We start from the raw sequence: 24,784 nt of genomic DNA on the forward strand, positions 1-24,784 counted from the left end.
GGTGAAAGGCAACAACCCCTGAGGGCAGCGTTCCCAATCCCACTCCGTTCCCAATCCCGCAGCAGATCCCAAATTATCCACAAAGAGCACCTTATATAAAACCAGACTGGATATCAAGGGGTCCAGGAGGAAGGATTAATTAGCTGGAGGAGGATTAGTTCCTTGAAGAGGTTTAATCTGTGAAGAGGTTGCTTTAAAACCAGGGAGTTTTGGATCTGGGGATTAAAAGTTATTTCTTTTTTTTTTTGAACAAAACAAATCCTGCCTGGAGTCATCAGAGCCTCATAGGCAGGAGGTTTCTAAATAAATCAAAATATCAAATAAATCACTAAATATAAAATAAATAAACTATTAAATAAATAAAAAACATAGAAATGTATGTATAATCATGTTAATTAAATAAATGCTAGTTAATACAATTAATGACTGAAATTAATGTTAGTTAATATAACAGCAAGCCAAATCTCTAAAAGTCAGTTTTGCCTTTGCTTGTCTGTAAAATGAAAAACAAGGACTGAAAGGAAAGGGTTTCCTGGCATTAAATGATGGGACAGTTTCCTAAAAATATTCTCCAAAGCTGATTAATGAAAACTTCCTCCCTGGGATTGGCATTTCTGTGGATTATTTGTGTCATGTGGCTGTGTCTCTGTCCAGAGAGGCTGAGGATTCCCTGTCCCTGGAAGTGTCCAAGGTTGGAGAAGTCTTGGAGCAGCCTGGGAGTGTCCCTGCCCACGGCAGAGGTGGCACTGGGTGGGCTTTGAGGTCCCTTCCCACCCAAACCATTCTAAGATTCCATGACTTCCACTCTCAAAGTATCACTTGTGGATTACTGGGCTCCAAGATCCATGTGAGTCCTTCCCAGCTCAGGTTATTCCACAGTTCCATGGTTTCCACAAGAACCATATAAAAGCAGCAGCAGGACCAGGTCTCAGGTGACCTCCACCCAAAGCCGAGGTTGGAGCCTAAACTCAGCTGAGTCAGGCTTTGCTTATATTTGAGCTGAGGGTGCACTCAAGGCTGCCCAGAGTGGCCTCGCTAAGGGCACAAAAGGGGCAGAGTGAGCCTGTTCCAGGCCCCAAATAGGGACAAAAAAGGGATATTCCCTGTGAAGTCTTCCAAGAAATATGAAACAGCACCAAGATGAGGTCAGCGGCCTGGAATTGCATATATTCCCCTCCTAATCCCATTATGAGGACGTGCCTGTGGTGGGTAAGGCACAACGTTGAGCACTTGAGTCATCCAGGCTGGGCTGATCCAAAAATCCATCCATCATCCATCCATCCATCCATCCATCCATCCATCCATCCATGGATCCCTGGATCCATCCATCCATCATCCATCCATCTATCCATGGATCCATCCTTCCATCCATTATCCATCCATCATCCATCCATCCATCCATCCTTCCATCATCCATCCATCCATCCATCCATCCATCCATCCATCCATCCATCCATCCCTCCATCCATTCATCCTTCCTTCCTTCCATCCATCCATCCATCCATCCATCCATCCATCCATCCATCCATCATCCATACACTCATCCATCCATCATCCATCCATCCATCCATCCATCCATCCATCCATCATCCATCCATCCGTCAATTCATCCATCCATGGATCCATCCTTCCATTATCCATCCATCCATGCATCCAGGCATCCATCCATCCATCCATCATCCACCCAGCTGCCACCATTGGAACTGTTGTTCTCCCTCAGGAATGCCCCTCTTGCTCCTTTCATTAGCAGGAAATAGAACTTTCCCACGAGATTATTAACTGCAATTCTGATGTTAATTGCAAGGAGAGGAGGAGAATTCCCCAAAGTTGCTCCAAGTCCTTCCAGCTGTGACTTGGGAGCTAACATGGTGACATCAGCCAGGCTAAAGCAACCCAGAATCTTCAAAAATAGTCCCAAAATATTTCCAGGTGCTCGGGGATCGGATGGAACTGTGTATTCCAAACAGAGCCTGGGCTGAGGTGCCCCTGGAGAGCATTCCTGAATTTCTCCCTGCCAGCAGGATGGGTCACCCAGATTGTCCCCAACCTTTGGGGTGGTCCTCTTAACCTCTGGAAGTGACTTTGGAGATTCCTCCAGGCCTGCAAAGGAGCAAATGATGCAGCAAGCCAGGAGCTCGAAAGGAGACAAGGAACAGTTGGCATTCCCAGAAAATCCAGGATAAAGCTGTGGGACTGTGGTGTCCAGGATCAGGTCAGAAACTCCAGCAGCTGCATCTTCTGGAGCTGAGCACCTCTGCCAGGAGCAGAGTGCCCAGAGAAGCTCAGCTTTTCCACCTCTGCTCTTCCAGACCTGCTGAGGAATGTCCCAGCTCGTCTCCAACATCCTCAACATCGCAGGAATGAGTGGAGAAACACCAAGGAGAATTCCCAGTTAGGAGGACTTCTGGCCACCAGCCATGAATCATCATGGAGCAGCTGGAGCTGGAGTTCCCTGAGGTTTTCCGAACTTGCCAGAGCTGGATCCGAGCTTTGAACCTCTCGGGCCAGGCTGGATGAGAACCTGGACTTGTGGAAAATGTCCTTGACCAGGGCAGGGGGTTGGAATGAGATGAGCTCTAAGCTCCCTGAAACCACCCAGATTATCCTCAAATGAGCTCCCATGAGCCACCAAGTGTCCCAAAAATCCATCTAGCGAGATTCCAGCAGGAGAAACCCCTTCTAAGAGCCCTTCAAAGTCCCCAAAGACTCCGACCTTTGAGATCACCTTTAGGTGATCCTGACAAAGGGAAACTCCTCTCCCTAAAGTAAACTAAAAAAGATAATTTTTAAGTTAGCAACTAACCAAAGTGTTTCTGTATATTGTTGTTAAAAAGAAGAATGTGCAAAAGAGGGGAGATGGGGTGGTCTGAAGGTTTTATTCTAAATTTATTATTCCTTTATGCTCTCAATAAAGTCTTTCTTTACATCCTTTAAGTTTTAGGCCTGCCTTGCTTATTCTTTTACTCCTAATCCTATCTCACAGCAGAAAATAAGTATATTAAAATTAACAAATCTAAACCTCTACACTAAATTAATACTTTTGCCCAGTTTCAAGATAAAACCAAGACAGGAGGGAAGATCATGCTCAAAGTGGGAATAAAATGTGGAAAGCTTATCCTGGAACAGGACGGGGAGGAGAGGAAGGAATGGAAGGGAAAACAGCAGCAGCTGCACACCGGGGTCATACAGAGAGAGCAGAAGCACCAGATTAATTTAATTTTCCATCCAACTATACGAGGAATTTAGGGAAAAAGCAAAACCCGATTTCCAGGCCTTCCCTCGGAGCCCGGAGCAGACATGGGAGATGCCTGGACACACCTGAGCTGTAGCTGTCTGTTGAGGACTGCGAGATGGAGCGCGACAGCGACCGGCGGCCGATCTTGCTTGGACGCTTGTTGAACTCCTGCTTTTGGTCAGCAAACTGGATCTGTGGAAAGAAATCAGGGGATTTTCTATAAAAAAAAACCCCAACACATCAATCCCAAGAGGCCAAAGCCTTGAGCAGACACCAGCTCCGTCTCAGGCATGGCCTGGAGCACAGTTCCTGTTGTTTAACGGGGACAGGATACGATGAATCGCCCATTCATTTTGTTGAATTTCAGCCCTTCCAGACACCATTAGAGCTGCTGCTCCAGTCTGTTGGGTTTTGTCTGGAGAACACAAATTTTTAGGAGTACACAACAGACCAAGACAGGATCAGGAACACCCATGGGAAGGGAAAATCCACACCAAACTCAAGTTACAGCCAGGACTGTGCCGGGATTAACACCCTGATCCCGGCGGGACGGGGGCTTTGCACACACACCAGGGTTTATGTTCCTCCTCTGAGAAGCTGCTGGCCTGAAATAACTTCCCTTTTTTGTCCTTTTTCTTCCCTTTTTTGTGCTTTTTCTTCCCCTTTTTGTCCTTTTTCTTTCTTTAATTTAGAACAAATCCCTGCACATCTGAACAGCTCCATCAAAGGAGGAGGTGATTCCGGAGACACGTGGGGATTCTGACAAAGGGCGATTAATTTGGGTTAAATTCACATTTTCCTTTCACAACCATTTCACAGTGATGTTGATAAATCAGAGCTCCCCAAGCCCTCACACCACCAAAATCAAGTAAACAATGAAGCAAGAGAAGTCTAGACCAGATCAGGCAGGATTAGAACCAGACTTTAAAATAAACCCTGTAAGGTTTAAAGCCCTTAAACACTGCCACAGGCTGGGTTCAACTTTAGCTGAGGTGAAAGGAGGGAGAAGGAAGCAGCAGGAAAGGGGAATTTGGGAAGGGGCCAGGTCAAGGCTCAGATCTGCTTTTGGTTTGTGTTGGCCAAAGTCCTTTGGTCCAACCCACTGAGGAACAGAGAGAGTGGGGGAAAAAAGGGAATTTCACAGAATCCCGGATGGTTTGGGTTGGAAGGGACCTGAAGGATCATCCAGTTCCACCCCATGCCACAGAGAACCTTCCCTATCCCAGGCTGCTCCAATCCCAGCCAAACCCACAAGAGCCATGTCCCAGCTGGGTTGGGAAGATGGGAATGTTCCAGATGGGGATGGAAAGGGAGATTTGGCTCCAGGATCCACCAAAACACCTCTGAAGGCAACAGCTCCAAACAGAAACTTCTTGGAGAGCTGCAATTCTTCAGATTTAGGAGCCCAAGCTGCTCTGAAAGCTGTTTTCAACTTCCAGCAGGGACAAACGATTCCAGCTGGAAAATCTCGCCTGCAGGGCCACAAGGGGTTAATGAGTGCTGAGTGCAGGTGAGGTTTCACCTTCACATTCTAAATGAGCCACTGCTCGCTGGACCTGGGGTTCCCATCATGAAGAGCCACCCTGGGCCACTTCTCCCTGCAAAAAAGGTCTCCTTATCCAAAGGTTTTCCTGGAAAACTTCCCCGCCTCAACCCCACCAACTCCTCCAGACAGAAGAACAACCTCAGAGCAACGTGTTTGCCTCAGCTCTTCACTGCACCCGAGAGGAAATGAAGAGAATCCCTCCGGAGATTGGGATTTTCTCCAACCGAAGAATAAACGATCGGGTGGAAACAGCCAGGAAAGAAAAGAGGCAAATAAACGACCGAGGTTTTGAGTGGGAAAACCATGAATACGGTCCCAAAGAGTGCCCTCACCTGGGCTTTCATCCCTGACTCCCCGTTGACGTTGTATTTCTTCTTGTTGGGCATGGTGGCCTCGCTGGGTGCCCCCGGGAGCAGGGAATGCCCAATTTATAACCGGCAGCCCCATCCCGATCTCGCTGATCCTGCCTGCTCCGGTTTCACCGCAGGGCAGGAGGCGAAGGCAACCAGTTGGATTTTCATGCTCCTATTTTTTTTTAGTTTTTGTTGTTGTTTTTTTTTGGCAGACCCCAGGACTTAATGAGGCGTCCCGAGGAACAATTCCTGCCTGTTTTTTTTTTTTGGTTTTTTTTTTGGTGGAATTACAGTGTTCCTTGACCTCTGGAGCTCAGCGTTGGTTTTTGAAACGTGTGTGCATAACAATGCCTTATTTATATAACCAGAACATTTCCCTGCTCACTATAATTAACTCGCTAATTAAGCTCCTTTAACTCAGGTCCTCCCCTCTCCGCTCTCTTTCTCTCCCCCCCTCCCCCGATGTCAGATGATTGCATTAACGGAGCCTCGTTAGAAGGAAATTAACTAATGAGCAACTAAAACAATGGGGGCGTTTGTTGGATGGCAAAGTGGTTTTTAATTATTATTATTTTAATTATCCCAGCCCACACTGTGTCCCCCAAGGCAACCAGGGCAGAGTTTGTCCTTGGAAGGGTGCAGACTCCAACATCAATCCCCGTGTTGCTCCAATCCTTTGGGAATTACGGAATCAGAGAATTGTTTGGGTTGGCAGGGACCTTAAATCCCACCCAGTTCCACCCCACACCATCCCCTATTCCAGGTTGCTCCAGCCTTGGACACTGCCAGGGATGGAGCAGCCACAGCTTCTCTGGGCAAGGGTTTTTATGGGAATTATCTCAGGTGATACACTATCATGGATAAAACCGCTTGGATAACGCCAGCCGCTAAGTGCGAACTGAAATTATTGTCTTGCATGGGGCCTGCTCATGCCACAGCTTTTAAGTGAGAAGAGATGATCCAAGGATGAAAAAATGAGAAAAACCAGGCTGGTGAGGCACTGGCAGAGGTTGATGGGGTTTTGAGGTCTCCTTCCATTCTGTGATTCCAAGGAAAAGGGATTTGGGAAGCAGCAGGGCATGGTCCTCAGCTCCATTTCTGACTGAATATGGAATAAAAGCTCCCCCAGCCCTGATTCTTCCTGAACACCAGATTTACATTGAATTTACACCAGATATGCACTGGATTTACACCTGATTTACACCAGAATTACACCAGATTTACACCAGAATTACAGCAGATTTACATCAGATCCTATCCGATCCTGCTCCTCCAACAGCTGTCCCAAAGACTGAAAGCATTGCCATGGAAAATTCCTTCCAAGGGCTCCTCCAAAATGTTCCTTCCATGGCATTTTCCATCTCCAGGGCAGATTTCAAGGAATCCACTGAAAGACCAAGAATTCCTGAGCTACATGAAAACAACTCCTGGAGGAATGGATGGGGGAAAAAAAGGGAGGGAAAAGCCCCCGAAAATTCCTGAGTTGTGTGACGACTGAAAAATGTGAGAAATGGAAATGTGAATTATTTCCAGTGTGGAAATATCTCAGGGAATAAGAACCTGAGATCAGCATTGTTGTTCTCACTTGAAACTGCAGTCCAAATTGTGTTTTCCAGGAAAATTTTTCATTTTCCACATTATCCATGAACCTTCTCCTGCAAAATCCTAAGGGAGACTTGACTTCAGCTCAGTGTAAATGAACTCAAAGCCTTTAAAGGCAATAGAAAAATTTGTTTCATGGTAACACCAAAGTACAAACTCCTTTTCCAGCAGGTTTTCACATGAAGATACTTAAATCCAAAGGCTTTTCCTGAGGTGGAAAAAAAAGCCCACCTTTTTATTTCTCAGTGAAGGTCAAGTCAGACACATTAAAATTAAGAAATAATATTTTGTAAAATGCTGAAATTAAAAGATTTTGCTTCATCTCCACCCCAGAGCTCAATCTACAGTAATTTCTGTGTCAATCTGGGTCAGTCAAATACAATCAGAGAGAACTACGCTCAATCCCAGTAAATTGTTTTGTTCTCAGTGTCTTTAATTGATTCTTGGCCATGAATTTTATTTTTGTTTTTGGGAACAAAGGGAGAAAAACAAGAGTCTTCTGTGGGATTAAGCAGCACAAGAATTGCTGGAGCTTCCAAAGCCACCTGAAAAGAACTTGGGAATTTTAAAATTCCACATGCAGTGAGTTAAAATCCATCATTTTGTAGATGGAACAGCAGGACAAGACGGTGACCTTGAAGAACTGCCCCTGCTCAGTGACAAACTTCCTAGGAAGCCTTTTCCCACTGGAAAAACATCTCACCCATGGATGATGCAGAGAGATAAAAACCAATTTACTTTTTTTTTTTTTTAATAAAGGAGGGTGAAGATTTGGATCAGCAGGGAAACGATTTTGCGCTGTGACAGGGGGGACTAAAGTGGTTGCCCTGATGCCCCACTCCAAACCCCCTCCTGCTCCCCATTCCTGAAGGAAAAGTTGTTTTCCTGTAGTGCTGGGGCTGCCAAGGTGTGTTGGAACCCTGAAATAATTCAGCCTGGGAGTTTTGAGCTTTCTGTGCTTTCTGACACTGACCCCAGGAGAACACTGCTTTGGATCTGAGACCTTGGAGAAAACTCACAAATTTGAGTGATGGAGTTAAAATCACAGGTGTGCAGATAAAATAAAAGTGTGTGGTGTCACACGGTGAAGGGTTTAGAATTTAGGGGTTTTAGAATATAATAATAAGCATGGGACAAGATGGAAGTTCTTGAGCATTGCCCCATCTTCCTTTTCTTGTTCCTTCTGCTTCTTCATAATTTTCAGGCAGTAATTTTTGATTAGATAATTAGTGCTGCACTGCAGGTCACAGGAGTTTGGTTATTGGGTCAAAAGTATAAATAATTTAGGTGTTAGCTCTTTATTGGAATGTTTAGCTTTAAAAGACCTTGTCACTAGCCAGATCCAGCTCCATTGTGCTCGCTTTCAGCTGCTAGCTGGAAGTGCTGCAGAACTCTCCCTGCTTTAAATAAAATTTAATAAACAACCAAGTTCAAATGAGAAATTTGTCTCCTTCGTGTTTTTAATCCTGACTCTGAGTGAAAGCCAAAAAAAACAAATAAAAACAAGCCACTAATTCGGTGGTGCAACTAACCCATTACAAAGTTGGATCCTTCACCTCCTGCTCCTGGTGACACCTGCAGGGTTTGGTGCTGCCAAACCCTCTCCGTGTCGGGAACGAGCTCCAACCTCAGCCTCACCTCTTCTCACCCAGCCTGGATCCCTGGAACAGTGGTGGGAGTTTTGCACCACTTAATTCATGCTTTGTCTGGAGTCTCTTCTGCCTTCACTCAGAGCCAGGATTAACAAACACACGATGGATATGGATTTTCTCATGTTTGGGCTTGGCTGTTTATTAAATCTTATCTAAAGTACAGAGAGTTCAGCAGCACTTCCAGCCACCTGCTAGAAGAGAGGAAAATGGAGAAAGATCCAGCTGCCACAAGGTCTCTTAAAGCTAACCAGTCCAATAGAGAAATAACACCTATATTATTTATATTTTAACCCGGTAACTAAATTCCTGTGACCCTCAGTGTGACACTGACTGACCAACCACAAACTGCTGCCTGAAACCATGAAGAAGGAAGATGAGCACTGAAAGAGACACCACCCAAAATCCTCCATCTTGTCCCATACCTCTTACAATATTACAAAAACCTAAAATTTAAATCCCTTCACCATGTGACACCACACTCTTTTATTTTATCTGCACACACATGATTTTAACTCCATCACCCAAATTTGGAAGCCTTCTCCAAGGCCTCAGGTCCAAAGCAGAGTTCACCAGGGGGTCAGTGCCAGAAAGCACAGAAAGTTCAAAACCCCCCCAGGTTTCTGGGATCCGGCAGATCCCAGCATTCCAAGAGAGGGATTTTGCCCCAACCTGCTCGTTCCGGAGTTTCCCATCCCACAAATCAATGTGAGATCGTGGCTGAGCCGAACCCACCAGAGCTCCAACAGTTCCAGATTCCTCCTCTCCAGAGGCCTCACAGAGCTCAGGTCCAGGACTAGCAATCAGGTTTAACCCTTGTGTGGAAAACAGCCAGGGAATGCGCAGTTAAAGCTGGGTTTTAGCTGAGGATTTATTTGGGAAAGAAAGGGTGGGAATGAGGAGTCACCCACCCAAAGCGCTTCTCCAAGGGGGTTGGGAATTCAGATTATTGATTCTTGGAGGGATCACCCCAGTGCTGGATCATGGAATGGTGGAATTATGGTGGGAAGGGACTTCAGAGCCCCTCCAGTGCCATGGCAGGGACTGACTCCCACTGTCCCAGGTGCTCCCAGCCCCATTGTCCAGCCTTGGACATTCCAGGGATCCAGGGACATTTGGCTGATAATCCCTTGGAACTGGTGGGAGCAGGGAGGAGAAATCCTCCAAAGGATTTTCAAAGGAAAACAACAAACTCCTAACCCAAGCACTTCCAGTGGGGGCAACGGGAGGGATGAGGAAGAGAGAAATCTCCCTCAGCAGCCCTTGGGCCATCCCAGCTCTGTTGGTCACAATCCCACAAAAAAAACAGGAAAAGGAGGAAATTGGTATTTCCACATCGCCTCCACTTGCAATGAAGGACTCAGGGGTGCTTGATAATTTGGAAATGTGGGATATCAGCAGCTGGAGGTGGAAAATCCATGAGGGTTTTCTGGGGGTCCCCAGCACCCCATGGGATCCCACAGCTCCTCCCATGGAGCCTTTCCGTGACTGCTGAGGGTGTTCAGGAGGTCCAGGTGGGATTTTAGGGAAAATTCCCCCATGGAAAAAGTTATCCAGCCCTGGAAAAGGCTGCCCAGTGAGGTTTGGAGGGATTTCAAAGCCATGTGGATGTGGCACCTGGGGACACTTGGGATCAGTGGCAGCACTGGGAAAGGTTGGGCTCAGTGGGATCTTCCAACCTCAGGGATTCTGTGATTCCATCAGAGTCCCAAAATATGGGAGAACACACATTTTCAGCTGCTTTCCCAAGCAGCAATCCAAAGGAACTACTAATTGCTGCTATTATTATTATTATTATTACTATTACTATTATTATTATTGTTATTCCCTACTAACACAACTTTCCAATATTTGTTTAATAATAAGAACTGGAGGTAAAACCAAGGACACAACAAGAACATTAAGACTCTTTGAAATAATGACCTTAAAGATAATGAGCAATTTAGAGCTCAGGGTAATTATTTCTTGAAATGTGGCTACTCCCTCCCACGCTGACCCGAGGAACCACATAAAATGCAAATGAGGCGAGTTAAAATCCTGATTAAAAACGTCGCTGCAGGACATGACCCACAGCCCTCTGGAGATGGATTTGATGCCACAGCAGCTTTAAAGCATCCACGAAATCATAAAAAAAGGAAATTACTAAAGCTGTGAGAATAATTAAAAAAAAAAAGCAGATTCAAATAAAATTTTTGTCATCTGACCCTGATCCCATAAGCACTGAATCCATAATGGAAAAATCAAGAGAACCCACAGGGAGAGGTTTTGTTTTTAAGGGCAAACTCCTCGCTTTTACAAAGAAAAATCCACATCCGAGACAATAAATGAATTTGTGAATGATGCAGTTTGTCACTGATAACCCCAAATGCAAATTTAATTATAAATAAAATAAAATAAAATGCAAAATTCATTCCTGGTTGTTGATATGGATGTGTTAAAATTCAGGGGAATGCTGAAAGAATTGTGTGGCAAATAAAAATGAGTGAGAGGCAGAATAAATTGGGATTTTACAACAAAATCCATAAAATAAAGAAAGGGATAGTAGGGAACATAAAGCTGGATATAAAGGGAATAATGATGTCTGAATGCAATGCATGGACAGTATTTGTAAATAAAATCAAATTCCTTTGCAGGAGCACCAGAATTCCAACTTTACATCCCATCGATCCAAGCACTTTTAGAATAACTACCAGGAAGGACAACTCCAAATCCAGAGTTTGGAGATGTGAGCAGAAATATAGGAAGAAATAACAAATATTGCTCCATTTTTGGGCCATGGGACACACACAGAGCCAATCCCATAGATGGAATTCTGCCTTCCAAGCCCTGCCTGGCTTTTGGAGGTATGTAATTTTATTTCCAGCTCCTTTGGGAATTCTTTCCACTGGAGAAGGAGGGAGAAGTGGATTTTAGTATTTATATTTAGTATTCTTATAACTACTCAAACGAGGAGCGCTTGCTGCCCTGGAAGGCATCTGAAGTTTTAGGGGTTTTATTCCAACAGCAGAATGGAAATTGATGGTAAAAAATTAAGCTGAAAAGATGGATCTGAGATGAAATTCCAAATCTCCTGGAACACCTTGTGGATTCTTTCACTCCTCCTCCTCCCCGCCAGTCCCAAATTCCTCCAAAAACTGGTTGTTAATAGAGCAGATTTGGGGTGACCAGGTGGGATCATCCCCACTCCCACACTTGGCCATTATTAACGAGGTAACACTCATTAATCTCCCACCTCAACGAGCCTCATTCCAGCTAAATATCCTGGAGTTCCTAACAGGAATTAATCTGATTAAAGGGAGAAGGACAGGCACTCACCATCCACTCGGGCAGCTGGAAGGCACCGGTGCTGCTGTCCCACATCTCCCACGGTGAATCCCTCCACTCTCACATCTGGGAATGCACTGGGATGCACTGGGATGTACCGGCCCAGCCCCAAAGCTCACGGGGCACTCAGGCACAGATGTCCCAGCAGAGAGGTCCCTCAGGATCCAGCCCCACACTCAGGGCAGTGATGGGTTCCTCATTCCTGCTCCAGATCCCAAATCCACAAAGGGCTCACATCCAGCCCCTCACTCAGGGTTCCTTATTCCTGCTCCAAATTCCAAATCCACGAAGGGCTCACATCCAGCCCCTCACTCAGGGTTCCTCATTCCTGCTCCAGATCCCAAATCCACAAAGGGCTCAGATCCAGCCCTGATTTCCCACTGAGCTCAACTCTGTTCAGTGTTTGAGTCAGGAACAACCTGCCTGTGCAGTGTCCATCTATCACCCGCTGATGATCCCAGCCTGGCGTCCCCAGAATTCCGATATCCCCACGAATCCAGGACCTGGAGGCTTCCATCAAAATTCCCAAAGAGCACAGGGGTGCCTCAAATCCTGACCGTCATCCAGGTCAGAATGATTTCCCCATTCCACAGTGAATGCTTCTGAAGGATTGATCCTGGTCGGAAGGAACTCCACATTCCAAAGGGAATGCTTTTGAAGGATCCCTTTGGTTGGGAATGAGCTCCACATTCCACGGTGAATTCTTTACTGCAATCCCCGAGCAAAGCAGAGCAGGGACACAGAGCTGCTGGATGGGCTTCAGCTCCCTCTGCTGAGCAGAGAGGACAAGGAAGGAACATTTGGAAAGGGATCTCCTGCACAATTCCACATCCACACTGGGATACAAACACAATCCTGCTCCTCTGTTCGGGGTTGAGGTTTCATCTTAACTGAAATTGTCTCAAAATTCCACACTTCCGTGATCTTTCCAAGCCCTCTGAGGATTTTCAGCAGCGCCAGGGTGAAGGTGGGGCTGGGAGCATTCCCCCTTCTTCTCCCTTGGAATTCCTGTTCTTTGCTGGGAATGTCTGGGGGGGTTGCTGGATTTGGGGTGGTATTTTCCCACTGCTGGCAGTTCCCCCTTCCAGCTTTGGATTAAGCTGCCTCCAGACCATCCCATTCCCATCTCCAAGAACAACAAGTTTAGTTTGTGCCAGGAAAAGGCCAAAGTGTGGGATGTGAACAGCACAGGTATTCCCAGGGAGCCAAACGACTCCCAAAACTCTCACTGGCTTTGCACACTGGACATTCCTTCCTCCATGAAAAACATGGAATCAGTGAGGTTGGAAAAGCCTCTGGAGTCCAACCCAGCACTGCCAAGGCCACCCCTGCCCATGTTCCAAAGTGCCACATCCACGGGGCTTTGAAATCCTCGCAGGAATGGGGACTCCAGCCCCGCCCTGGACAGCTGTGCCAGGGACAGACAAACTTTCCAGGAAGGAATTTTCCCAATATCCAACCTAAACCTTCCCTGGAATGTCTCCAGTGTCCTTCCTATGGGCTGCAGCTCTTCAGGAGCTGCTCCAGCATGAGCTCCTTTATGTGGGGCTAGCTCCTCAGGAACTGCTCCAGCCTGGATCCCTTTTTCCATGGGCTCAGTCCCTCAGGAACTGCTCCAGCCCTGATCCCTTTTTCCATGGGCTCAGTCCCTCAGGAACTGCTCCAGCCCTGATCCCTTTTTCCATGGGCTCAGTCCCTCAGGAACTGCTCCAGCCCGGATCCCTTTTTCCATGGGCTCAGTCCCTCAGGAACTGCTCCAGCCCGGATCCCTTTTTCCATAGGCTCAGTCCCTCAGGAACTGCTCCAGCCCGGATCCCTTTTTCCATGGGCTCAGTCCCTCAGGAACTGCTCCAGCCCGGATCCCTTTTTCCATGGGCTCAGTCCCTCAGGAACTGCTCCAGCCCGGATCCCTTTTTCCATGGGCTCAGTCCCTCAGGAAGTGCTCCAGCCCTGATCCCTTTTTCCATGGGCTCAGTCCCTCAGGAACTGCTCCAGCCCGGATCCCTTTTTCCATGGGCTCAGTCCCTCAGGAAGTGCTCCAGCCCTGATCCCTTTTTCCATGGGCTCAGTCCCTCAGGAACTGCTCCAGCCCGGATCCCTTTTTCCATGGGCTCAGTCCCTCAGGAACTGCTCCAGCCTGGATCCCTTTTTCCATGGGCTCAGTCCCTCAGAAAATGCTCCAGCCTGGATCCCTTTCTCCATGGGCTCAGTCCCTTAGGAACTGTTCCAGGCTGGGGTCCCTGTGAGGTTACAAATCCCGCCAGGAATCTGCTCCAGCCTGGGCCCCTCTCTCCACAGATCCACAGTTCCTGCTCCAGCAGAGGCTTCCCACGGGATCCCAGCCTCTCTCAGGCATCCCCTGCCGTCGTGTGGGCTCCTCAGGGGGATCTCTGCTTGCCCATGGACCTCCCTGGGCTGCTGGGTCCAGCTGCCTCTCCACGGGCTGGGAATCTCTGGAAATCCCTAGGAATCCATGGGAATCTCTGGAGCACCTGCAGCAGCTCCTGCCCCTCCTTCACCACTGGGGTCAGCAGAGCTGCTCCTCTCACATCCTCCTCATCCTCTCTCCTGCTGTTGTCCCAACTCCCATGTTTTGCTTTCCCTCCTGTGATTTATCTGGAAGGTTCTCCCACCATCCCCGATGGATCCAGCTCTGGCCAGGGGTGGGAGCTTCTGGAAGATTCTCACAGAAGCCACCCCTGTCCCTGTCCCCAGTGCTGGACATCCTAGGACAGGAGAGGAACACCCTGGACAGAGCTCAGGGAAGGATCACGGTGGTGTCCAAGGGAAGGGCACATTCCTTGGAGAAGCTGGGAATGCTCAGCCTGGAGCGAGGACATCTTGGCACAAGAGATGGACACAAGACTGGACAGTGCCACCACCTGAGGGGACAGGAGGACAAAGCCAGGATCCCCTCAGTGGTGACCCCTGAGTGGGCAAGAGCCACCAGGGACAAACAGAAATTCCTGGTTTTCCTGGGAGAGTGACACAGCTCAGGCACAGGGAGGCTCCATCCTTGGAGAAATCCAACACCTGACGGGATCTGGTCCTGGCCAACCTACCCCAGGTGGACTTGATCCCCTGAGACCTTCCTGGGAGGCTTGATTCAACAAAACATCCCAATATATTAAACCTCGAGTTGTTTCCATTTCCCACAGCAAACCTTTCCAGTTTGGGATAATCTCTCAGATCAGGAATTTCAGCACAAGTGATGTGTTCCCATTCCTGTCCCATCTGGGCCCTACAAGTTTATTTTAGGAAAAAAAACCCAAAAACAAAACCAACAAACTAAAAAATGTGGGTGATGAGTATTTAAGCTCCTTTGGAGTTTTAGATGAAACCAAGGTTTAGGTCAGAATGAGGAAAATCAGGATTTTCCTCCTTCTACTGAAAACACCAGAACAAAACCTCCCTGATGCTCCCCACGCTTTAACTCCCTCTGGATGGTGATTTCCAAAATCCCTGACTCAAATCATGGTTTATTATTAAAAAAATCAGGAAATACCAGCAGCGATCTGATGGAAAAAGCTGCTCCAAGTGCCAGCTCCAGGAAAAAGGAGAACAATTAGGAAAAGCTTTTAAACACTACTTTGATAAATAAATCACTTAGGGATGGAGTTTCAGAGCAAAGAACAATTCAAAACCTCAGTAAATATAAATTTCCAGCATCCAGAGGTTGATCCAGGTGACTAAAGCCCTGACAGGAAAACAAGAATTAGGAATTATTGCCCAAATCCTCAAAAATAGAGGGACTGCTGAAAAGCTGGGCCTGATTCTGTGACAGAAGGGTGGGATCAAAGGGAGGAAATGGGAAAAATTCCAGAGGCTGCAAGACCTCCATGCAGGCACAAGGGGGAGCGAGAGCCTGCAGAAAAATCCCCATGTTTTCATGGATGGAGGAAAACTGCAAAACACAGAGAGGCTTTGAGGAGCATTTGTAGGGATGTCTTCCAGCTGGAAATGCTGGGGAATAAAAAACTGGGAAGGGATTCAGAGCCTGGCCCTGGATGGAAGGGGAGGGGGATTGTGGTGTCCTGGTGTTCCTGAAATCCACCAAGTGTTCCAGCTCACCTGGGAACTCTCCAGATCTCCCTCTCTCTTGAAACCCCTTGAAATCCCAAACCCTGGGGCCCTCACAAGTCCTGGACCGTGTCCAGGGCAGGGAATGGAGCTGGAGCACCAGGAAAAGGGTCTGGAGAACTTTGGAGAGAGCCACGGAACCGTAACGTTGGGACAAGAGTGAGAGATGGAAATTTGGAGAGAGAGAGGCCAGAGCTCTCCTCAGGCTTTGCTGGGAAGAGGAAGAGAAGGGTTAAGAAATGAAATCCAATTATAGATCAAGGCTTTGGGATTAAGTGTCCCTGGCTAAAGGAGGGTGAGGTCGTGGCCAGAAATGGTGAAAAAAATCCATGTTTGGAAAAAAAATAACGGGCACACAGAGGTCAGAGTGTAGCTGAGCAGCCTGGTGGTGGGAGGTGGAATTTCTGCTGGAAAGTGGGATTTCTGCTGGAAGGTGGAATTTCTGTTGGAAAATGGAATTTCTGGTGGAATTTCTGCTGGAAATGGAATTTCTGCTGGAAAGTGGAATTTGTGATGGAAAATGGAACTTCTGGTGGAATTTCTGGTGGAATTTTGGTGGGAAGTAGGATTGCTGGTAGAGAGGGATTTCTGCTGGAAAATTGAGTTTCTGGTGGAAATTGAAATTCCTGTTGGTAAGTGGAACTTGTGGTGGAAAGTTGAATTTCTGCTGGAAGGCGGAATTTCTGGTGGAAGGTGCAATTTCTCCTGGAAGCCCAGAGAATCCTGGAATGATTTGGGTGGGAAGGGACCTTAAAGCCCACCCAGTGCCACCCCTGCCATGGCAAGGCATGGTTGGATGGATTTTGGAAGCTGGAAGGTGTCACCAGGAGCTGGAATTCCCATTCCAGCTTGAAGGTCCCTTACCACCCCAATCCATTCCATGACTCCATAGTTGTCATCCCAGGGAACCTCTCCAAAACCCTGCCCTGTCCCAGATTTGGCTGTCTGGGATGGGAAAACCTTTCTGAGATCCCATTTTCAGAGCTACCATGGACAACTCTCCTGAATTCCCAATCCCTGTTGCCAGGTGTCCCTGCTGGAAACCAAACCTGTCCCCTGAGCAGCCTGGTGACACCAGGGACTGTCCCCACAGCCAGAGGGAAGGGGGTGGCTCCAGCTCCCAGCATTCCCGAGATATCCCCGGGCTGGGAACAGCGGAGTTAAAATGGAGTTAATGAGCTTTAATCACTGGAGCTTGGTGTAATGAGGAACGGAGCCCCTGGAACAGGGAACCACAGCCCAGCGCTCCCCGAGCCGCCTCTTTCCCGTGGGAATGAAACGATGGGGTCTGGAAGGGGATAGAAAAACCCTTTAAACCCGATATTAAGGACTTGGGGATGCAAATCCAGCTTTTCCCTCGGGTTTGTCACCGTTCAGGAACAGCAGAGCAGAGGGGATCCAAGAGAAGGATCGGAACAGCTGGAACATGGAGCACAAACCCATTCTCCCATCAATACTGCTCAGAAATCTGCACTAAGCCAGGCTTTGTTAAGCCAGGTTTAATTCCAGAGCATGGCGGATAACAACAAACCCGCCCAAAATTCCAAGGGTTTCTTTGCAGTTTATCCTAAGGGTTCATCTCCAGTTTATCCCAAGGGTTCATCGCCTGCAGATCCAGGAGTTCTCAGAGCACTTTTCCCAGGGAAATCCTGGAAAAATTCCTCACAAATTTGACTCCACTCAATGTCCAGCTCCCACCTCAGCTCCTTCCCCAGGCCTTCAAGGAGCTCCCAAATCCCTCAGGGATTTCCATGGATGTTCCCAGCTGAGGGATGGGAGGTTTTTGCTTTCCTGGGATCAAAGCTCCAAACTTTTCTCAACCCTTTTTACCCTCAGTGAGTCCCCACTCCGTCATCCCCTGGCTTATTTTGGGTATTAAACCCCAAATTTCTGAAGTTTCACCCCTTTTCCCCCCCAGCATGGAGATCACAATCCCAGAGTGCTCCAGCCTTTCCTTGGACATTCCCAGGGATCCAGGGGCAGCCACAGCTGCTCTGGCAATTCCATCCCAGCCAGGAATTCCTAATTCCCCAATTCCCACCCCAATCTCCCCTTTCCCAGTGGGAAGCCATTCCCTGTCCCTCCTCCACGCATTGTAATCAGGACTGTTCTGAAATTTATCCACTGTTTTTAAGTTTATTTTTGTCTTCTAAACCAATTTAAATCAGGATTGGATCCTTCTCATTCCTGATGACTTCAAGAAATCCCTGTTTTTTATGATCCAAATCACTTGGTGCTTGCAGAAATGACAAATAATCCATATCATCTCCCCCTTTCCGTGCTGAAAGCTCAAAGTCAGCCCAGGCTGTTGTTTTCTTACACTGGGAATGTCTTTTTGCCATTAAGGACAAAATATTCCAGCATGGGAATCATCCCTGGGAATGAATAATGGGATTTTACAGATCCTCATGACTTTACCCTGCACCAAGAGGAAGAAAATATAAAATTGGTTCGTTATTAATATGGAATTATTGAGGGGGGAGTAAAACAAAGCCCAAAAAGAGGGAGGGGAGGAATTACTGGAAATCCAGTGCTCATTTCCCTGTGTTTTCCCCAGGTTAATTCCTGAGAGGAATGGAGTCTGACAAGCACAATTAAGAGTTGTTAATTGGGGCATTTTAATCACTCAGTCCTCGAGCTGGGAGAGCCCAAAATGTTCCTGGGAGCCTGAGAAATCCAAGCCCTGCTCCTTTTGCCGAGCATCTCCCTGCTTCAAGGGATTCCCAAAGTGAGGAATGTTCCATTTGCTTTTATCCCAAGTGCTGGCACTAAGTGATGCCCAAATCCATCCAAAACTCACTTTCCTTGACTGCCTCAAAGAAGGATTTGGGGTAAAAAGTGAATTATTGGAATATTCAGATTTATTTTAAAATCCCTAGATTGCTCTGGAAGAGAGGCCTGCCCCAGCTTTCATCCAGATTTGGAGTGGATTTTCCATTTTCATCAGAAAATCCTGGAATGGTTTGGGTGGGAAGGGAGGCAAACTCATCCATGGGTGGGGAAATTCCATAGGATTGGAACCCCACTGCACATTCCCATATATCTGTAGGGATTTCTGGGATTGGAACCCCACTGCACATTCCAATAAATCTGTAGGGATTTCTAAGATTGGAACCCATTCCCATATATCTGTAGGGATGTATGGGATTGGAACCCCACTGCACATTCCAATAAATCTGTAGGGATTTATGGGACTGGAACCCCACTGCACATTCCCATAAATCTGTAGGGCTTTCTATGATTGGAACCCCACTGCACATTCCAATAAATCTGTAGGGATTTATGGGACTGGAACCCCACTGCACATTCCCATAAATTTGTAGGGATTTTTCATCCTGCTTCCTTGCTCCCTTTCCCACCTGTGGCAGCAAAATCTGGGATTTATTATTTTATTTACTTATTTATTTCCTCTTTTATATTATTACTTTTATTTCAACCAAACCAAACCAGGGGAAAAAAAAACCATACCTGAATTTTCTCCTTGGAATTACCCTGGAAGTCTCTGGGAAGCTCCAAGGGGATTAATAAACCCAGCCTGATAAACCCAAAAGGAATGAGAGAAGCAGGTGAATCAATTAATTTTTTTTTTTTTTCATGTGTATTGGAAGATCAAGGGGGACGTTAAAATCCGTGTGAGAGCCTTAAAATGAGACTAATGAGGGATTACTAATGAGCCTCCCCCTGGAAGATCTGACAGCTCCCAGGGAAAAGTTGCATTATTCCCTCCCACGCCCGGGAATGGGATCCACGGGGGTGACAGGAACATGAAATTGGCTCTTTGTGGATTGAGGATTCCAAAAAAAAAGCACTGAACTATTTGAATTGTTATCTGATTTTTTTTTTTTTTTTAATTTTTGAATGATTTCAGGCAGGATCTGTTCCCAGCTTTGCTGCCCACTGAAAACCCCGAAGCAGGGATAAATCACAATGATAAAAACAGGGAGTTTGCAGCAGTACTTGGTGTCCCTTTCCAGCTTTTCCAGATCCTGTGGTCCCACTCCAATCTGGTTTCCTCCCATCTGCTCTGCTCCGCTCACCCATCCCCCTCTGTGTACTAATACACAATAATTAGGGAAAAAAAAAATAAATCACTCTGGAAACCAAGCAGGTGCTCCACGTTCAGTTCTTCACCAAAAAAAAAATCACAGCTCAAAGCTAAATTCAGCCCTTTTTTTTTTGACTGTAACACACTGAACTTATCATGATTTCCTTGGATTTATGGAAAAGATGCTAAAATCTCCATTTTTTTGGGATGTAAAGAGCCAAAAAGTGCTGATGCCACCACCTCAAACCACTCCAGGGAGAAGTTCCCAGCTCCTCCAGTCTGCCCAGCGAAGACTTTTTGGGTGATTCCCAATGAGATTCGGTCAAAATTAACTAAAATCATTATTTGCTGATGGTCCTGAACGTCTCAGCAGGGGCAGAAGAAAATCTGGAGATCCCTGAGGAATTTTGGGAGACAACCCCAGCCCCCTCTGGAATGCGCAGGGTTTATAAAAAGCAGGGATTGGGAACAGCACGTATGAACAGGGATAATTAACAGGCATTAATTAACAAGGCATTAGTCACGTTCTGCTGTAGAAGGGGCTGAGAGCTGGAATATCTTGGAAAAAAACAACACAGCTGCTGCTTTATCTGGGAATCGTCTGGGTTCTTGTGTTTAAAAAAAAAATAAAAGGGTTTTATGAGCTGCCCAAACCTGAATTATTTATTTGCAGGTTTTTAGAAGTCAGGGATTTGTCAGCCATGAAATGGGTGACTCAGGAGCAGTGGAATAATTCAGAGCAGCTTGGGATAATTTGGGAGGGGAGGGATCATGGAATGGTTTGGGTTTTGAGGTGGGAAGGGACTGCAGAGTCCCTCCAGGGCCACCCCTGCCATGGCAGGGACACCTCCCACTGTCCCAGGTGCTCCCAGCCCCAATGTCCAGCCTGGCCTTGGGCACTGACAGGGATCCAGGGGCAGCCACAGCTGCTCTGGCAATTCCAGCCCAGCCAGGAATTCTCAATTCCCAAGATCCCATCCATCCCTGCCCTCTGGCAGTGGGAAGCCATTCCCTGTGTCCTGTCCCTCCATGCCTTGTCCCCAGCCCCTCTGCAGCTCTCCTGGAGCCCCTTCAGGCCTTGGAATGTTCTGGAAGCTCTCCCTGGATCCTTTCCCTTCTCCAGCCTGGGAATTCCCAGCTCTCCAGAACCTGAGATTGGATCCATCTCTCATCCAAGAAATTTATGGATCCAGGAGCTTCACCTGGAATCTCAGGAAGCCATGACAGGTCTCCCTTCCCTTCTCCTCTCTTTTCTATCCCCATTTTCCATAAAAATCCCTCTGAGTGGATTGTGAGTGTCCTGAACCCCAGAATCCTGGACTGGTTTGGGTGGGAAGGGACCTCAAAGGAAAATACTGAAAGGAGTGATTGGAGAGTCCTGAATTTCTAAGGAGCACCAGATTTAATGAAGTTTTCAACAAAACCCATGGAGATAACAGCAGCAAAAGGCTGAGAAATCCAAAATGTGGGGGCTTAAAAAAGAGGGGGAAGCGTGGTGAAGAGGCCAGGATGATGGAAGGTGTGGGAAGGGAGAAGCTGAACCAGCTGTGGGATCACAGCACCATTTTCCACCTGGAAGAGCCAATCCCTGGTATTTGTTCACCTGAGTGATGCTCACAGCCCTGCAGGCTGGATCAAGGTGCTCAAGCATCAAAACAAGGGCGAGGATTTGTAAGACACACAAATAATCACAGTAAATAATTGTTTTTTATGGAATCGCAGCCAGGAATTTGGGTTGGAAGGGGTCCAGTTCCACCCCTCTGCCACACACAGGGACAGTTTCCATGATCCTAGGTCACTCCAAGCCCTGGTCCACCCAGCCTGGGACATTTTCAGATTTTACATCAGATTAAATCTCACAACACCACTGACTTAAGCACTCCCTGCACGTTGTTCCACCTCCAGCAGGAATTTTTTTGGCAAAGGGATCCCTCATCCCACCCCAGCACGATGCTCTCAGCTGTGCACTGGAAGCAGCAGCAGGAGCTGGGACATTTCTGCCAAGAGAGGTAAAATGAGAATTTTGAGCTTTGTCAAGATCTCAGTAGTTTTGGTTCTGGGGACTAAAAGCAATTTTTTTGAACAAACAAACAAACAAAAAAAAATCCTGCCTGGAGTAGCCAGATTTTTAGAAATTTTTATTGTTAAATGCATCGAAAATACAAAAGTGTGTGAATTGTGGTTATTTCCCTAGGCATCCCTACACAATGCACAACTTAAATAAATAAATCTAAAATTCCAACAAACCCTCTGACGAGGAAAAAGGTGATTCCTCAGCCTCCTCCTGGCAAAAAGTGGGAACCTGTTTTGCAGGCAGGATGCTGGCTTTGCATCCATGTTCCCAAATTAATTTGGGGGAAGGAGAGAAAGGTCAAGGCAAGAAAATCACATTAATGGCAATTTTTTTCAAGCCCTTGATTTTTGTTTTCCTCGCACCCTGAGAGTCCCTGGCAGGTCAGCAGATATTTCAGTTAATGAGATTAGAGTAGCCCCAACTCACTCCTGTTCCTTCCCCTTTGCCAACATCCTCAATCCAAGTGAGATCGGGAAAAGGCTTCACATGTTTGGGGGAGCTAAAATAATTCAGCTCTGAACTTCATTAAGTTAGTATCAAAGTCAAAATCAAACTGGTTTCAGAGAAAATTGGCTGTACTGGTGAAAAAGGGGCCGTGGAGCTGTTGAATTGGAGGGAATTTAATGAAATACTGTAAATAAAACAAAGAAAACAGGAAATGCTGTGAGAGAAAGCATCCCAAAGGTCTCCCTCCATCCCAAAGCTCTGCCTCCATCCCAAAGGTCTCTGCCTCCATCCCAAAGCACTGCCCCTAAGAGCTGCTCTCACCATTCCCTGCAGCAAACATTGCCTTGGCTCTTCCCAAACTCGGGAATATCCTGGAGGCAGGCTCTGAGGAGCCAAGGCCTTAAGTGAATAATTAACACCCTGTGCACAACATTAATTAATGGAGCTCTGAGTGTGCCAGTAATGATGGCTGGGTTTCCCTGAATGTCAGCTCTGGTTCCATACTCTTCCCAAACACCGGAATTCTGCCTTTGGCACTGGAGTGGGTCTGGGATTTTGGGAGGGGGGAGCAGGGCTGGAATATCACAGAGCCCACCAAGGGTCTCCCCAATTTTCTGACACGAGGATTCCAAGACAGCAAATCCCTGCTAGGAGAATTCAGGATAATTCAGGCAGGTTTGGGAGAGCCCGGGAAAAGCGGGATCTGCACTGGGATAGGGGCCAGGGGAGCTTTGCAGGGATCAGGGCAGGGATCGGGGCAGGGATTGGGAATGTCCTTCTGGCTCTGCCCAGCTCCTGCCCAGAGCCAGTGGGGGTTGGGATGTGCTCCTGGGAATGAGCCCCGGAAAAAGAGGGAATGCCTCAGCCTGGCCCAGGGGAGGCTCCGCTGGGATTTTTGGGATCATTTCTCCATGGAAAGTGTGGTCAGGCCTTGGCAGGGGCTGCCCAGAGAGGTTTGGAGTGGCCATCCCTGGAGGAATCCAAGGAATTCTTGGAATTCCACTCAGGGCTATAGTGGGGATTTGGCACAGCTTGGATTGGTGACCTTGGAATTCTTACCCAACCTGGATAATTTGGGAATTCTGTGCTCATACCCCCATGAGAATTCCCAGCACATTCTGTTTACCCAGGGAATGAGCCCAGGGAAAAGAGGGAATGCCTCAGCCTGGGCCGGGGGAGGTTTGGATTGGATTTTCGGGATAAACCCTTCATGGAAAGGGTTTGCACAGCTCCCATTCCCTACAGGGAATTCAAATCCACCTGGATGTGGCACTTGGGGACATGTCAGTGCTGGGAATGGTGCTCAGAATGCTGAGCACGCTGAGCTCCAAGGGCTTTTCCAGCCTCAACAATTCTATGATTTTCAGATGGTCCTGATAACTGATCCTGTTTACATCTCTCCATCTCCATCCCTGATCTTTCCCAGACTCCTTGAGGACATTTCCTTCACCCCCAAACTTTGGGAACCACCCCCCCCCCCCAGACCATTCCCAAATTTCCCCCCTGCTCTTCTGAAGCAGCCTCACCCCTCTCCCATGTGCTGCCTCTGAACTTGTAAAATCACAGCCTTCAAAACACCAAAAACACCTCAAAACACCCCAAGATTTTCCCAAACCAAAGCTCTTCCTGAAGGATTTTCCCTCTCCTGCTGCACCCACGGCCCCAGTTCAGGATGACCTCAAATCTTGGTGGGATTTTCTGCCAGGCTGAGCCCTGCCCACAGTGCCAGTGTGTGTTGAGGGGTTATTCTGCTCATTTAAAGGATTCCAAACATGAGCTTTTCTCACAGATCTTCTGCCATTTCCTCCCCTGATTTCTCCAGCCTGGATTTGAGTGCTGTGGAAGGTAAAGCATCCCATTCCTAAGCTTTCCCAACAAAATATGGACATTTTTAGCCCTTCCAGTAACACCCTTACACCACAACTTCCCTTGCAGAGCTGAGAGTCCTTAAAGGGGTTCAGTAATTCCTCTGTAGATAAATAACTCCATAAAACCCAACAAATTTCTGTCCTTTTCCATGTTTTCCCCATTCCAAGACAAAATCTTTTGTCACATCAGAGAATCATGGAATGGTTTGAGTGGGAAGGGATCTTAAATTTGGGGTTTTTTTCCACTCCTGCCATAGGCAGGGACACCTTCCCCTATCCCAGGGCGCTCCAACCTGGCCTGCGACACTTCTGGGGATGGAGAATCCACAATTCCCCTGGGCAAAAAAAAAAATTCCTCGGAATGCAGGGAGGAGAAAAGAACATCTGAAAACCACCCAGAGCTTCACATGGGATGGATTTAAGAGAGAATCAGTGCCTAAAAGGATGGATAAAAACAAAAAAATGAACTCAAAAGTCCTCGCTGCCTCCTTTCTGTCTCACCCTGACGTTCACTCCTCACTACCCTGCACCAACAAAGATTTTGGCTTTTGATGCCTTCGG

The 24,784-nt window shown here is 47.2% G+C and overlaps 1 protein-coding gene across 5 annotated transcripts in view; it reads right to left on the reverse strand.

Annotated features, from left to right (window-relative positions):
- AHCYL2 (adenosylhomocysteinase like 2) overlaps positions 1-24,784 on the reverse strand; it is a 69,423-nt gene that overhangs the window by 23,154 nt on the left and 21,485 nt on the right. For 4 of the 5 annotated variants that reach the window (XM_062492410.1, XM_062492408.1, XM_062492411.1 and 1 more), the window contains one exon: positions 3,319-3,427. In XM_062492410.1, the coding sequence (XP_062348394.1) occupies positions 3,319-3,427 (109 nt within the window). Of the gene's footprint in view, positions 1-3,314; positions 3,428-24,784 lie in introns of all 5 variants that reach the window. The other variant, XM_062492413.1, reaches the window with a different exon arrangement.

The sequence above is a fragment of the Cinclus cinclus genome, chromosome 4 (assembly GCF_963662255.1).
Source record: "Cinclus cinclus chromosome 4, bCinCin1.1, whole genome shotgun sequence".
Lineage (NCBI taxonomy): Eukaryota > Metazoa > Chordata > Aves > Passeriformes > Cinclidae > Cinclus > Cinclus cinclus.